Raw genomic sequence first — 15164 nt, 5'->3', positions numbered from 1 at the left:
AAAACGGTCGAAGTTTGCAGGTAAGTAAATGTTTTTGTAAAACAGGACTGTTTACAGGGATGTCTTGTGAGTCAAAAAATCGAAGAACTCATTTCATCTTTTTTATTTAATCTTTTTGATTATTCAATGGTAATTATCATTATGACTTACATTGAACACATTATGTATAAATTAAAGCGAAAATATTCCTTGCATTCACTTTCAATAGCACGCAGAAAGTAATATGTTAAAATAGATATAAATTTTAATCTCTTTTGATAGCTTTTCGACTTTTATTAGGTACCACTTTTTACAGTTTTTAACGTACTTGGCATCCCTGACTGCTTGTATTCCTGAGTAAAGAAAAAAACACTGGGAGTAAAACAATTTCATTTCCAGCATTTTTTTTTTTTTGCGAGAAATATATGTCGTTCATTATGGAGATTTACTAACGAAGATTTTGCAAATCAGGAAACAGTGCAGTATATGACACGTTGAATGCCACGCTAAATTTGTCCGTCTGGCCACACGGTAAATAACTACAAAATAAATTTGCAAATATTAGGCATATTTGGCTAGTTTTTTTAGTTTAACACGTTGAATGCCAGGCTAAATTTGTCCGTCTGGCCACACGGTAAATAACTACAAAATAAATTTGCAAATATTAGGCATATTTGGCTAGTTTTTTTAGTTTAACACGTTGAATGCCAGGCTAAATTTGTCCGTCTGGCCACACGGTAAATAACTACAAAATAAATTTGCAAATATTAGGCATATTTGGCTAGTTTTTTTAGTTTAACACGTTGAATGCCACGCTAAATTTGTCCGTCTGGCCACACGGTAAATAACTACAAAATAAATTTGCAAATATTAGGCATATTTGGCTAGTTTTTTTTAGTTTAACACGTTGAATGCCACGCTAAATTTGTCCGTCTGGCCACACGGTAAATAACTACAAAATAAATTTGCAAATATTAGGCATATTTGGCTAGTTTTTTTAGTTTAACACGTTGAATGCCACGCTAAATTTGTCCGTCTGGCCACACGGTAAATAACTACAAAATAAATTTGCAAATATTAGGCATATTTGGCTAGTTTTTTTAGTTTAACACGTTGAATGCCACGCTAAATTTGTCCGTCTGGCCACACGGTAAATAACTACAAAATAAATTTGCAAATATTAGGCATATTTGGCTAGTTTTTTTAGTTTAACACGTTGAATACCACGCTAAATTTGTCCGTCTGACCACACGGTAAATAACTACAAAATAAATTTGCAAATATTAGGCATATTTGGCTAGTTTTTTTAGTTTAACACGTTGAATGCCAGGCTAAATTTGTCCGTCTGGCTAAATTTGCCCGTGGCTCTACGAACAAACTCAGTGCCGGTCACCGGTGACCCCCATGGCTTGCATTCAACATGTTAATAAGTCTTGGTTACCAGAGTTTTTTCCTTATTTCTGCCGAAAATAAGATAGATATGAAATGGATTTACTACCAACTTCTCTTTTTTCTGGAGGGATAAACAACCCAGATCAAAACAAGTTTCTCCTCTTAACCGAGCGATTGCGTCAAAGCCCTCTTCGGCAGGGAATGGGCTGAAATGACGGCGATATTAACTAAATATCTGTTGCAGTTGTTCTGAATGACAATCTCTTAAAGATGCGAAGTAGTTGGCATTCCTGCGTTAACCCTTTAATGGGCTATTTATTTCTAGTAAAGATAATTGAATTGAAATTGTTAGAAGAATAGTAATTGATATAAGAAAAAAAACTCATTTAGTTCATAAGAATGCCATTTCTTTGATGGTAAGTATATTTAAAACGAAGTATTAGGAATTTATTGACTTTTATTTTTCGTAATTTATGAAATAAATTTTATGAATGCTACAATCTTCAAAAGGAGTTATGCATTTTTATAACTTTTATACGTTTTCTTAAACTAACAAATGGTTACCAATTGAATTGAAAAGCACTTCAAGAGAGTTGAAGTTATTAACAAATGGAAACGTAAATTTAAAGTGGTAAAAAAGTTCACCATCGACTTAAAAATTGGTCGTAAGTTACCATGGCTTTTGAAAGGGTTAAACTCTTCGTTTGACGACTTAATTTCATGATACAAACACGGTGTAGCTACAAAAATTGTTATCTCTGAATTTAATTGTAATTTACTATTTTAGACAACCTTTATAAAATTCGCATACATCCTATCCAAATATGAATTTTTGATGCGTAAATATATATAACTATATGCCTATGTTCTTTCAAATGAGTGTTTACATAATAATATAATTTTCTACCACCTTTCTTATTTTTAATATGAAAGGGATACTATGAAGTACCGTCTGTGAGTAAGGGATAAAAAATATTACAAGTATTTTAACAGTTCACAAGACAAGATGATTTTACGAATTTCATTTTAAAATATAATTTCTTACCTTGCTTGCTGCTGTTTCTTCAAAGTAAGTTGTATCGTACTGCCAACTTCTGCAAGAAATAATTGGAGTATCATTCTTAATCTGGAGAGAACCGGAGGTGAATAGTTCTGTATAGTTCACATCATACTTGAAACAAGAAGAATTTCCTCGAGGCACAATAATGTTGCGTTGTACCTCAAGACTAAGATTGCTGTTCACAACTTCTGGTACATAACACCAATGTTCTGGCGTAAATACCATGAAAATAATATTCATGCTGAACCATGGAAGAACAAGTGCTGAAGGAATCAGAAAAACAATTAACAAACGTTTCTGATATTTACCGAAGTCACCGATTTCTTCAAGAAGATCCTCGAATTCCGGTCCCTTTTTTGATGATGGCATGATTGATATGCAAAGATTGATTTAATACTTTTTAACGTTAAAAGCAATTGAAAGTTCAGACTAATCTAATGCATTAGTGAAACATCCAGTTCATTAGTTAAATGCAATTGAAAGCTGGATTTAATCTAGTCCATTAGTGAAAAGCAATTGAATGTTCAATCCAATCTAGATTATTGGTAAAGCGCAATTTAATGTTCAGTCCAACCTAGTTATTAATTATCAGTGAAAAGTAGTTGAAAGTTCAGTCCAATCTATTGCATTCCTTAAATTCAATGGAAGTTCCAAACATTATAGTACATTCGTTAAACATGAAAAAAATTGTAGGCTTAATTGAAACTTAACGTTAATTAAAACTTAACGTAAAAAATATAATAAGGAAATTTTACTAACTGACTTCAGTACCGGCAGTATACTAACTGACTTCAGTACCGGAGTTCAGTACCGGCCATTCCAACTTCTGTAAATAACAATGATCATAAAATATGCTTGCGAGCCAAACATTTGTTAAATGAAAAATATTTAGAAATTTCGAAATTTTTAAACCATTTAGATAATTAAAAAGAAAAAAAATTGCTTATCGTTTGATACTTTGTCGTTTGCAAATTATATAAATATAAAAAAGTTTTGCAAACGATATTTCAAAACGTTATCACGAAGATCGCAGAAAGCACCTGCAAGTGGTCATGAACTTCCTAAAGATGATACGAAAGAAGAATGAAAAAAAAAACTGCTAAAAGAAAAAGAAGCAATTGCTCTGTTTTGAAATATGTAGGGAAAGTGTTTTTTCCACAGCGGAACCAATGGCCTTCTTGCGGATTATAAAAAACCCTTACTTTTCATTTCTTTATTTGACGCGGAAGAAAATCTTGTTCTCGCAAGAATATTATCGGTGGACTTTCGTTTTATATGTTGACCTTGAATTAGGAATACGAAATTTATTTGCCTCATTAAAAGGTAAGAAATAATCCGAAATGGAGAGTAATAAACCAACTTTTCTGCTAATTTGAGCGAAACAAAGCTGGTAGCGCATGAATGATTACTGTAACATAGCTTGAGTTAAATATTAAATATTTATTTGAAACTTGAGGTGAATAATTAAGGAAGATTAAATTGACGTGGCATAATCCAAGAATCCCAATGACTCGTAATCGATAAATGGAAATTTTCGGAATATTTTCACCTTCAAATAAAAATGGCCTCTAAAATATAAGATTAAAGATAATACGTAAAACGTTACTTGAAAACTGTATAAATAAACATATAACAATCAAACTTTATTTAATGTTGATCTTCTTGATGAAATTTGTTAAATATTGTTTTTTTCTTATTCAAACATTCCTCTCCTTTTCCGCTACTTTACAGGAAAAATGAAAATTTCAAGGAACTAACATCTAATAAATTTGTTTGCTGGTTTTGAGGCTGCAAATATTGCAATGACGTAAAATGTGCGTTTATGATGTAAGTGGCAGTACTTACACGCTAAAGCCAAGTAAATATTCTCATCTGCTACCCACCTCTTTGAAAATGAACCTTGACTTCAGACAGAAATATAAATATTTATTTCATTAATCTGGAGATGATACTTTCCGAAAATGCAAGAAACATATTCTAATGTGAAACCATTTTAATTGAATCGCGTATTTAACAATTTTTTTTTTTTAAAAAAATCGAAAAATATACATGAGTAAACTTATGCTAGAACAAAATATTATCTACCCTAAATATTGTTTTAAAAATATCGATATCAAATTTTATAAACAAACATGAATATTTCTCGAAAATATGGCCAATATGTATTAAAAAAATGATGTTTCAATGCAATAAAGAAATATATTTAAAATTCAATTTCTTAGGAACTATTTGATCGAATTATATACGGCAATGTACAAACTTTGAACGAAATCGGTTAAATAGCTTCTGAGAAATTGATTTTAAAACAGATGATTTCTTTAAAGTCCGATTTCTCAGGAACTATTCGACCGATTGCGCTCAACTTTCATGCATGGCAATATACAAAAATTACATTCTTTATAATGATAGATATAAGATTTCGCGTACATTATAATACAAAATTTTTCAACTATTATTTAATAAAATAACAAAAATAATAAATATAATTAAATTGTGTTTGGATAAATAATTTTTTTGTCCAAAATTTTTTCAACGCTTAAAAAAATTTAGAGACATGGCGAAATGCGTAAAAGATTAACCGGTTAACGCCTAGCGTCATATATTTAGGACAGTTCCTTTTTTCAAAAACATTCATTGTGGTGGGAAACTTTTTTCAGCATTTTCATTTATCTGGGTGAATTAAAAGATTCTCAGATACCACAATATTTACTTATTTCTGATTAGATCTAGAATTATAAGGAGCAAGTACTTTCTAATCTATCAATGACTTTTTGAATGACCTAACAGTAGAAAAAACAATTAATTTCGAAAATATATTATACCACTTTTTCCATAAATCCCACTTTTTGTATCATTTCAATAAATAAATTCGGGAAAAAACGGGTTAAATTACATTAAGTGTTGCTTTCCTGTCCAAACTATTGCAACCATATTTTCCTGATAGCAGCTATCCCTTCCCCTTTGAGGGTCAAAAATCCAAAACCGCCCTTAAAAAAAAAAGGTGTGTTTATTCTGAGAAAGAACGTTTTTCTGTCTGATTTCGTTACTTAAAAAATAGTCAGCATTAATAAATTAACACACTCAAGTTAAGTCCTCGAATCATTATGATTAAAATATGTGAAACGCTGATCATTAGATCAAAAGTTATTCTGAGCGTTTCGTTTTTGTTTTGCGCACTGTACAACATATCTACGCAAGTAATTTTATCCCCAGTGGTGATTTGACCTCTTTCCAGTTTCAAATCGATGAGTACTACCTTGTCATAGAAGTAAAAGCGGCAGGTGCACACTGCTGGCCACATTATCGCTATCATGCCGTTGGTCATGAAATTGCTGAATTGTTGGTCACGAAATTAATCTCCATGGCCCCGTTGCAGCCCATCCATCTTGCAGCTGAGTGAGTGTTTTTTAATCGATATTTATGGTAAATAGGACGATCATATTCTAACATGAAATAAGTTTCAAATAAATCAAGGTGTTTAAAAATTAATTAAAAAAATCCGAAAATAGTGCAATTTTATAGCGTTATAATACTTAACACTAGGTTTACGAACGTTTCTTATATACCTATCTCTACGAACACGCGTCAGTTTGACGCATGAACGAATACATATAACAGCACTTACAGAGATGCCAACTTGCTCCGGACAGCAAATATATATTTTAAAGTGGTAGTTTATTAATTGTGATTCTTGGTTTAATAAATTCAATTTAGTTGATTTTTTTCCACGACTATTTCTAAATAATTCGTAGGCTTATATAATTCACCAATTTATGCCTGCAAAATTTACTTAGTAATTATTTACCGTTTTTTAAAAATTATTTTGGCGTGTCCGGAGCAGTTGGCATCTCTGCACTTCGAAAGCAATGTAATTATATACTATAAAAAAATGAAAATATGATATGTATATTTATAAAATATTCTAGTATTTTATTATTCAATACTCGAACTGAGCAACTGAAACCTTCAAAATCTGACATCAATTGACATTCTGTGTTAGTTCTTTCGATTATTTCTTATCGGCAAGAGTTGTTTATTGCTTGTTTCATTTGAGATATCGATATCGGAAAACGAATCGAAGCATTGTCGATACATTCCTATTTATTATTGATGTGATGTTTGCACGTTTACTCAAAATTTTGTCTAAATTACGATCACGTCAAATTGACGCATGTCCGTAGAGATAGGTATACCCCAAAGAGAAGTTCAATATTTCAACGCTTTTGAAGAAAACAGACTTCAATATATATTTACCTCGATCAATGGATAAAAGTCATTGCAAGAGATAAAATAAAAATGCAAACGGGTTTTGTAATTTTCCTTATAAAATTCGAAATGCGTCAAAATGACGCGTCTCGTAAACCTAGTGTTAAATAGTCCCTATATTTAGCAGTTAAAACCGGTTTTTGGCAAAATCATTAGATAATAATGCTAACGGACTGTTTTGAACTTTCTAATACTTAAAAGTTATTAGCTTTGTCAGGAGATATGAATTTTTCCAAAAGTAATGATATATCTCGCGTATGTGTGAGGCCTGCCACTACTACGCTTTTTGCAAAATATTTAACAGAACGGTAGACATGTAAAGATCAACGCTTCAGAAAATTTTGCCAACATTTTAGCAGCTTCTTAACGAATAGCAAAAACGAAGTGGAGTTGCATATGAACTTTTAAATCATTTGTATGTAGTGATGTGGAAAATGAGTTTAAATGTATGAAGAAAAAAAATACACCAAGTCACCAAATTTTTTAATTATTAGAAGCATATTATAAGCCTATAAATTTCTAAAGGAACATGATGCTACGTGCTATAACGTTCAATAGTGACTTTTTGAAAGTGCAACGTGTTAAAGCTGTATCATTACGGTACGTATAAGCAATTTTATTTCTTCTTAGATTTTAGAAATTTGTTCTATTGAAGCCTATGACATATGTCATCACTTCCTACATCAGAAAACCTCCACACGGTTCTTTTTTAAGTAGTCTACTCAGACTATCTTAAAAGTGAGACAGTTGTGCGCATGGACCCAAATTCCTTTTTGGTAGTGACTGTATACCTGCCAACTCTTCCGGATTTTCCCGAAGATTTTATTTTCATATTTAAAGTGGTAGTAAATATATACTATTCTTCTTTTATAAACTTAATTTTTAAATGATTTTGATCACCACTATTCTTTCAAACATTAAGCACATATATTAATATGCGGTACTATCATGGTTGTCAACTTAAGTTTTTTCAAATGCAACGTATTTGTTTGCTTAAAATTGAAGATTTAATTCCGTTTTAATACCACTGGGAAAAATGATAATGGAAGGGATTAAATGTTGGCAGGTATGTGACTGAGAGAAATTTATCATAAATATTTGAGAATTGAATCTGTAGTGGTAGACAAGTAAATAAGACATGCCAATTATTTTCATAAATTAAAAAAATTTCTAGAAATATATTTGCTACCACTTTCTTAATTTTACTAGATCTTGAATTCAGGGCTCTTTCGTAAACTGGTTTACCTTCATTGTGGTCTGATCGGAATACCTATAAAAAACCGTGTGGGGACTTTCAATTGTAGGAGGCGTTGCATAGGTACTGGAACAGGTGAGTCACAAATTACATTACTTATAAATAATTACTAGATCATTACTTAGATGTCTTTTTAAATCATATTTTCCTTTCTTGGGAATTAAATTTCATCATAAGGATTTGAATTTATTAGAACAGTTCCTTTTTTTTTCTCTCCAATTAATTGATGTATAGATTCAGGTTTTCTGCTATCAAATGGTCAGTTTAATTGAAGCCAGAGCAGTTAAATCCTTTTAAGCAGTGTTCTCAATTATTGTAGTCTTTGAAAACCAACTTAGAAATAGTTCTCAGATATTTGCTGACAGTTTGGATGTAGTACAGTTTAATTGGCTTAAAAACCAACCTGTTCAATAGTTGAAATCAATATGGTGCTCTTAAATCGTACTATAATGCTAAGTTTTAAGATTTCACACCAACGATGTACGATTTAGACAACTGCGCTACAACGCAAAGCATTATTTCAAACTTCAAACATTAGTTAGCTATCAAAAGAACCAAGTAGAACAAAACCAAATAAGTTGCTTAACATTTATATATGGTGTATTTAATAATTTGTACATCACTTTAGTTCTGCTTTATGCATGCGGCTTCAACAAGCAATGTTTAACGTCCAGAGGATGTTCAAACATTACAATGAAAATTTATTAAAAAGCTTCCTAATGGATAACGCGAATAAAGCTTCTTAATTTATCGCTAAAGTGTTCTTAATACAATGCTTTTTTTTAATAGTGATGGGTACGATCTTGGAAAGTTAAAATGTAAGCAATTTTCCTCTGATAAATCAAAGTATCCTCTAATAATATATTGTTCAGTTATGCAAGTAGTTATATCATAGAAATCTGGTTATGTAGTTAAAAAATGATTTAGCATCTAATTTGAAAAGAAAAAGGTGATAGTGAATGCTGTATAAGCAAAAGGTCATTTGCATATCAGGTTTGGCGGGGTTTTGAGCGTAACCATCGACTGTAGGTGATTTCCATTACCAAAGTAAAAATAGCAGTTGTCCAACCTATCCCAAGAATAATAAACACTCCACTTAAATCCGATAACTTTAAAACTGATACACTCTGAGAGTGGTCAGTGTTAAACTTTCTCAAGACTTCCATTTTGTAGTTGATAGTGTCTATGAATTTATTATATAAGCCACCGCTTAAAATCCGGAGTAGGATTGTATTGAAGCGCTCTTTGCAGCAAAAGCCTTTTCTGATTGCAACCCCCATCGGAAAACTTTCAAAAACGTCCTTCGAATAAAAATACTTTTCAGAGGACCCAATAAATGCGTGAAACATAATGGGTGACCCAATTATTGCCACATGTTCCGGAACTCTTGTGTTACTAAGAGATCGATAATACCATTCATTCTTTTTAATGTATTCCCCTAATCCTTTCATATAGGGTATACTGCTTTTCGACAAATAATCTGCTTCCTGTGTATGAATCGCTGCTCGGCATTCCATTCCACCCTCTCTGATTGCGGTGTAGAGATCCTTGAAATTGCTCATTTGTTTCCTTCTGATGGGGGATGTCAAAAATGATAACAGAACTGAGCTGTAACAGAGTATCAGAACATATGAATAAATGAGCCAAATTCCAAGTGGTATACGCCTGGACATTGAACGAGGGTTGTAGTTCGTTCCTTGTCCGAAAGAAGATCCCCACAAATCGAAGAAAACAGAAGTAAGGGAATCTTTTGGCGATATCAAAGTTCGAAATAGCACTGTCATAAAGAGCAGTACGATCAAAATTAAAATCCACGTGAAAGTGCTGAAAGGATACAAGAATGCTGCCGTTTTTGGCAAGAATGAAGCATAATTCATCATAAATGTTTTTTCGATATAGTGGTAAGGTAAGCTAAAATCCACTACAGTTGACCTCTCTTCGGTGATACCTATTAGCGAGATGGCCATGTCAGCTTCATTTCTTGCGAGCATTCCGACCATTCCTGTCCAGTTTCCAAACGTATCCTTGATTCCGTAAGATTCGTCTGAGAGAGCAAGAATCTCATATTCGAAATTTAATCCTTGTGACAATAGTTTTATAAGTTCTGCCTCAATACCCGAGATAATGGTTTTGTTGTTAATTCTTTCAACTTCTATGGCTCTGGTATTGGGTAGAACTGCAATTCTAAGTTTAGAGGGAAAATATGCCACCATTTTTATACAAAAATCTTTTTAGGGTGAAATTCAGTTGAAGTTGAGTTAGGTCAGTTCTTGGTGGCTAAACGAATATGGGCCTGTTGAATTGGTTAGAAAATTTGGCAGTTCTTTGTAAGATGAGTGAATTCTTCTTGGAAATATTCTTCTGCAATGATTGCGGATGTTTTGCCTTTATATAAAGTCTCACGTCGATTCTCAGGTTGAAAATTAGTTTAGATTCATTAACTCCAGTCAGTTCTTTAAAGCTAACAGAGAATAAATAATCTGAATTGACAAGGAAAATTGGCTATTCTTCCTAAAGAGAACGAGTTTCTTTTTCCTTATGATTAGATAATTATTTTTAACGAATTATTTAATGCTATATAGTTTGAAAACTTTCAGTCTAGATAAGAACCATTATTAATACCCAGGATTATATTAAATGCTCTAATTGTTAACACACAAATTAGTCTACGACAGTTACCAGGCTAAAAACTGAATGGTAAAAGTTCCAGATATTAAAGGGATATCTGCTATCAGAAATATCAGGAAATTGATGAATGCAAAACAGAACGATGGGTTTTTACTTTTGTTTTAGATCTTTAATACATTTAACATAAAATAATCAAATGCAGGCTTATACATGCATTTTATTCATTAGTTTTTCAAAACAAAAATGAACAAAATGCTTGCAAAATACGTGCTTGAATTAGTTTAATGCATACTTGAATAATTAAATGCGTCTCTGAAATAGTTTAATTATATATGCCATTAAATAGAATTATTATGGTAATTTGTTTTTCCCACTTTTATATCGATACTATTGAGGTTATAATGATTGGAAAAAAGTGGTTAAAATATCAGATCTTTAATGAATAGATAATTCCACATAAAATAATCAAATGCAAACTTTTATAGGTATTTTATTCATCATTTAATAATAAAAAAAAACAAGTAAAGAAACAGAATGAGATGCAAGAAGATCCATTTTTTGCGTGTAATGTTCCACAAGTATTTTGTTATTCGTAAATATGTTTTTATGTTCGAACAAATGAAGTTTTAGCTTTCGTTAATTAACATTAGTACACAGACGTGATATTTATTCTAAAGTTATTTACTCTTAATAGTTTAGATTTCTTCATAAAGCGTACTTGAAATATTTTAAATGCATATACTATTAAATAAAATTATTGCTGTAGTTGGTTTTTTTGTTTTTCCCACCTTTCAATCGATATTATTGAGTATATATTGATTGGAAAACAAATTGCGTGATTATTAATCGTGGAAGAAGTGGTAAAAAGCTAACTTTTATGCTTCTGGAATGAAAGCTTCAAAATCACCAAAAACGATTAGTTATTGATCTTTAATTTATTTAAAATTACTTAAAAAGCTAACGGCGTATTCCCCCACCCCTAAAACTAGTTATGTGTTGAATAAAAGATAAAAGTATTCCATACCTTGCAAATTTTTGTTTTGTTTCGATACTTCAAATTTTACCAAACCGTACATTTTATATAAATGTACTTTCTTTCAAAGTATTCAAATATATACTTAAGTATTTGAGTAAAGTTATATGATTTTTACAGTTAAAAATAAAATTTTACTTTGTATAAGGAGTGTCTTTCAATACAAAAATAATAACAAATAAATTGCTTTCTGTCAGGGGTTCACTTCTTGCGATTTTATTTATTTATTTTTGCACTTGTATAATATGACATCTGCGTAAATTGCAAGTCGGGTCATTTTCTGGAATGGAAACTCGTTGTTTAAAGTAAAGAGTAATATAGAAATGAATAATAATAAATACAGCAAGAGAAAAACAATTATAACACAGTCGATAATAAATTATTACTTTCGTACTTTATTTTTTTTGCTAACTGTATTCCGTGGTCAGTATGTTGCCTTTCAAATATAGGATAAATGAGGGAGGCTTTACCACCTCTTTTACAAAATAGTTTTTCCCGGTTAACATCTCAAAATTTCTGAGATGATATTTTTTGCATCTCATGTTTGCCAAATGTTAAAGTAGTTTTGTTAAAAAAAACTTCAATTATAAACTATTCATTTTAATTAACACGTTGAGCGTCATTTTAATTAACACACTGGACTTTCCCTTCAGCCACCGGTGACTGACACTGAAATTACATTTAGATCGCGTCAATCACCGGTGGCTGACACTGAAATTATATTTAGGCTGCGACTGCCACAGCTTGCTGATACTGACCTTACACATAGGCCGCGAAAAACAGCTGGCTGGCAGAGTATAACATTTACACTCTTTTATGGAACTGCAGAAAATGTATTCAAAATTTACTTAATTATTGTGATTCTTGGTTTGATAAGTTCAATTAAATAGATTTTATCCACCACTATTTCTAAACAATTCGTAGGCTTATATAATTCAACACTTTTATCCAATATGTTATGGTCAACGGCCATACCATGATGAAAATACCGGTTCTCGTCCGATCACCGAAGTCAAGCATCATCGGGCGCGGTCAGTACTTGGGAGTGTGACCACCTGGGAACACCGCGTGCCGTTGGCATACCTTTACCCCCCCCCTTTCCGCCCCACCCATTATTTATTTCAATGCGATGAAAGAGCAGATATCCCCTAGGGGATAGGCACTCTGAAAAATTTGATTAGTTAGTTAGTAATATGTTATGATAAACCTTCTAAAAAAATAGCAAAATCGGTGTAATATTTGCAAATTTAGTTTGTAGTGGCCAGATAGGCAAACCATGTAAAATTAGCGTGGCATTCAACGTGTTAATGATTTCTCAGGGAGTGTACTGTTTGCAAATTAAAAAGAATAACACCTCGAATAACTTGGGTTCTAATGATTGGATTTTCATGACTAAAGTACCATTCATAATGACTCAAAAGGGGAACCTCAAATTTCTAATTAGTCAGCGTTAACTATGAATTAAGCTAGAGACTCAGATACAAAAACGTGCCTATTTGATAATTAAAACTGGGGGGGGGGGATCTGCAAAGGTAGAAATATGGCCATGATATTTCGTCAAGTGAGTGGTCGTAACTTTGGGTCCTTTGTGTAAATTTTCATTTCCGCGCAAACACAGTGATTTGGTTCTTCCTTCTGGATCTTTGCCTGAAAAATGCTTCATATATTATACGAAAGAGTGCTCTTAATACCATACTTTTTTTAAAACCATCAGCACTGGTAGATTTTTTTACTTTCATAATTTTACTTTGAATCGTATACAAGATAAAGTTGAATGACAAGGAATTTAATTAATATGCATTACAGTAAATAAGCGAAGAGATATTTTATAAAAGTATTTAATGAAAAATAATAACAGCGAAATATATGCGTTTGCGAAGCGTTCTATTTACATCTCTGAATGTTGCCACCTTTTCATATGAAAGTTAAACTATTCTCTGCTGTAATAAAATCAAACTTATGCGAACCTTACATTCGGCCCCGCTCAATGCTAAATGTAGATATTTACATTGAAGCGTAAACATTAAGGTTCTAGGACAGATTTTGTCTAATAAGTCTTTCAGAGGGCCGGGATAGCCTGGTCGGTAGGGTGCTGGGCCCATATCCAAGAGGTCGTGGGTTCGATCCTCGCCGGCCGAAGACTCCCCGTGTAGTAAATGGTGACTGATGCACGTTAAATCTGTCGAGTCTCAAAGTCCTCCATGTTCCCACATCAAATCAATACCTCTGGGGGTACTGATCCAGGAGTTTCCTTGTCTTCTGGATTGGTTCAAAATTACAAGGCTACGGAGTTGAACGTAAGTAGTCGTAAACCCATGAAATTGGGTCGGCTGTTCAACGACGGTTATAAAATAAAATAAAATAAAATGAGTCTTTCAGGCGGGCGTCGATTGCGTCGCAGATCGTAGCTGTTCGATATGATGTTCGGATAATTTTCAGGATCCTAGATGTTTTCTACTGGATGTAATTCGGAAACTGATTCTTCCTCTTCTTCCGAGCTCTCTTCTTCCTGGGTGACTGGCGTATCTCGCATGTGTTATGGACGAAGATGTTGTACGTGAAAAACTTTCAAAAGATTCTTTCTTTGATCCATAGACTTGATCTCGTAGCATACGGCCCCGACTGGACGAACAATCAGAAACGGTCCTCTATAAATGGGAGAAAGTTTATGAGCTCCTTGTTTAGGCCAGTCGTACAAGACGAGATCTCCTGTCTTAAATGAATGTGATCGACGGTGAAGATCGAATCTGCGTTTATTATCTAGATGTTTTTCGTACACATTATTTACGGCTTCGGCCCTGGCTAAAGTAAGAAGGTCAAGTTGATCTTCACGTGGCGTGTCATCGATGAAACTTGCAATGTGCAATTCACGTGGAAGGCGTGGTTCATATCCATGAAGCAAATAAAATGACACTTTTGTAAAAAGCGCTGCGTGTGGCGCGCTGTAAACGCAGTTCCTCTGTCTGATAAATACATGCTGGGCGGCACATATCGAAGTATGATGTTGTGATATAGTGCGTCAGTCACTGCATGTGCTGCGAGAGAAGCAGAAGGTGTCGCAATAACATAGCGTGTGGCATGGTCAATCTGAACGAGCATGTTGGTGTTACCAGATTTGGATTGCGGTAAGAAAATTATGTGATCAGCAGATACAATTTCCCATGGTGTTGTAGGAATCGGCAATTGCTGTAATAAGCCATAAGCGTTGGCAGTTCGACGATTAACAATTTGACATTTATGACAACTTCGAACATATAATTTGGTATCCTTTCGCATTTGTGGCCACCAATAGCGCTGCTGCAAGTTGTGAAGGGTTTTCTTGGCATCCATATGTCCGACATCATCATGGCAATCAATCAATGTTCTGTCTTTCATGGATTTCGGTATTACAACAACAGATTTCAATCCATTGTCTTTAAGTCTTACAAGCGTATTGTTATCAATCTTGTAATTGGATATAATTGACAAAGTCTTTTTATTAGGGTTATCTTCATTGAGTAGGCGAAAAATGTACTGACAAAAGTCATCTCTGTTCTGTTTTTCACAAATCT

General features: G+C 32.9%; 2 protein-coding genes and 1 non-coding gene across 3 annotated transcripts in view; 1 reads left to right on the top strand and 2 right to left on the bottom strand.

Moving 5' to 3' along the window:
- The window catches only part of LOC107445037 (carcinine transporter), a 31970-nt gene extending 29039 nt beyond the window's left edge, over positions 1–2931 (bottom strand). The window contains exon 1 of the mRNA XM_071185596.2: positions 2417–2931. Coding sequence (XP_071041697.2) covers positions 2417–2800 — 384 coding nt within the window. The 5' untranslated portion in view covers positions 2801–2931. The remainder of the gene's footprint in view (positions 1–2416) is intronic.
- A 6010-nt stretch (positions 2932–8941) lies between these two features.
- LOC107445039 (glutamate receptor U1-like) lies at positions 8942–10165 on the bottom strand. The gene has a single exon (XM_016059351.4). The coding sequence runs from the start codon at positions 10163–10165 to the stop codon at positions 8942–8944; it is 1224 nt and encodes a 407-aa protein (XP_015914837.3).
- A 2409-nt stretch (positions 10166–12574) lies between these two features.
- On the top strand, positions 12575–12693 carry LOC122269969 (5S ribosomal RNA). Its single transcript, XR_006225513.1, has one exon. It is a non-coding gene; the product is annotated as a 5S ribosomal RNA (ribosomal RNA).
- Positions 12694–15164: the final 2471 nt, after the last annotated feature.

Source organism: Parasteatoda tepidariorum, chromosome 5, assembly GCF_982258835.1.
Source record: "Parasteatoda tepidariorum strain Cologne lab strain chromosome 5, Ptep-v5.0, whole genome shotgun sequence".
NCBI lineage: Eukaryota > Metazoa > Arthropoda > Arachnida > Araneae > Theridiidae > Parasteatoda > Parasteatoda tepidariorum.
The sequence above is the reverse complement of the archived record's forward strand: the minus strand, read 5'-3'. Positions and strand labels throughout refer to the sequence as shown.

What these genes read in the sequence shown, in the direction of transcription:
- LOC107445039 (XM_016059351.4), bottom strand. Translation starts at nt 10,165, where the DNA reads ATGGTGGCATATTTTCCCTCTAAACTTAGAATTGCAGTTCTACCCAAT.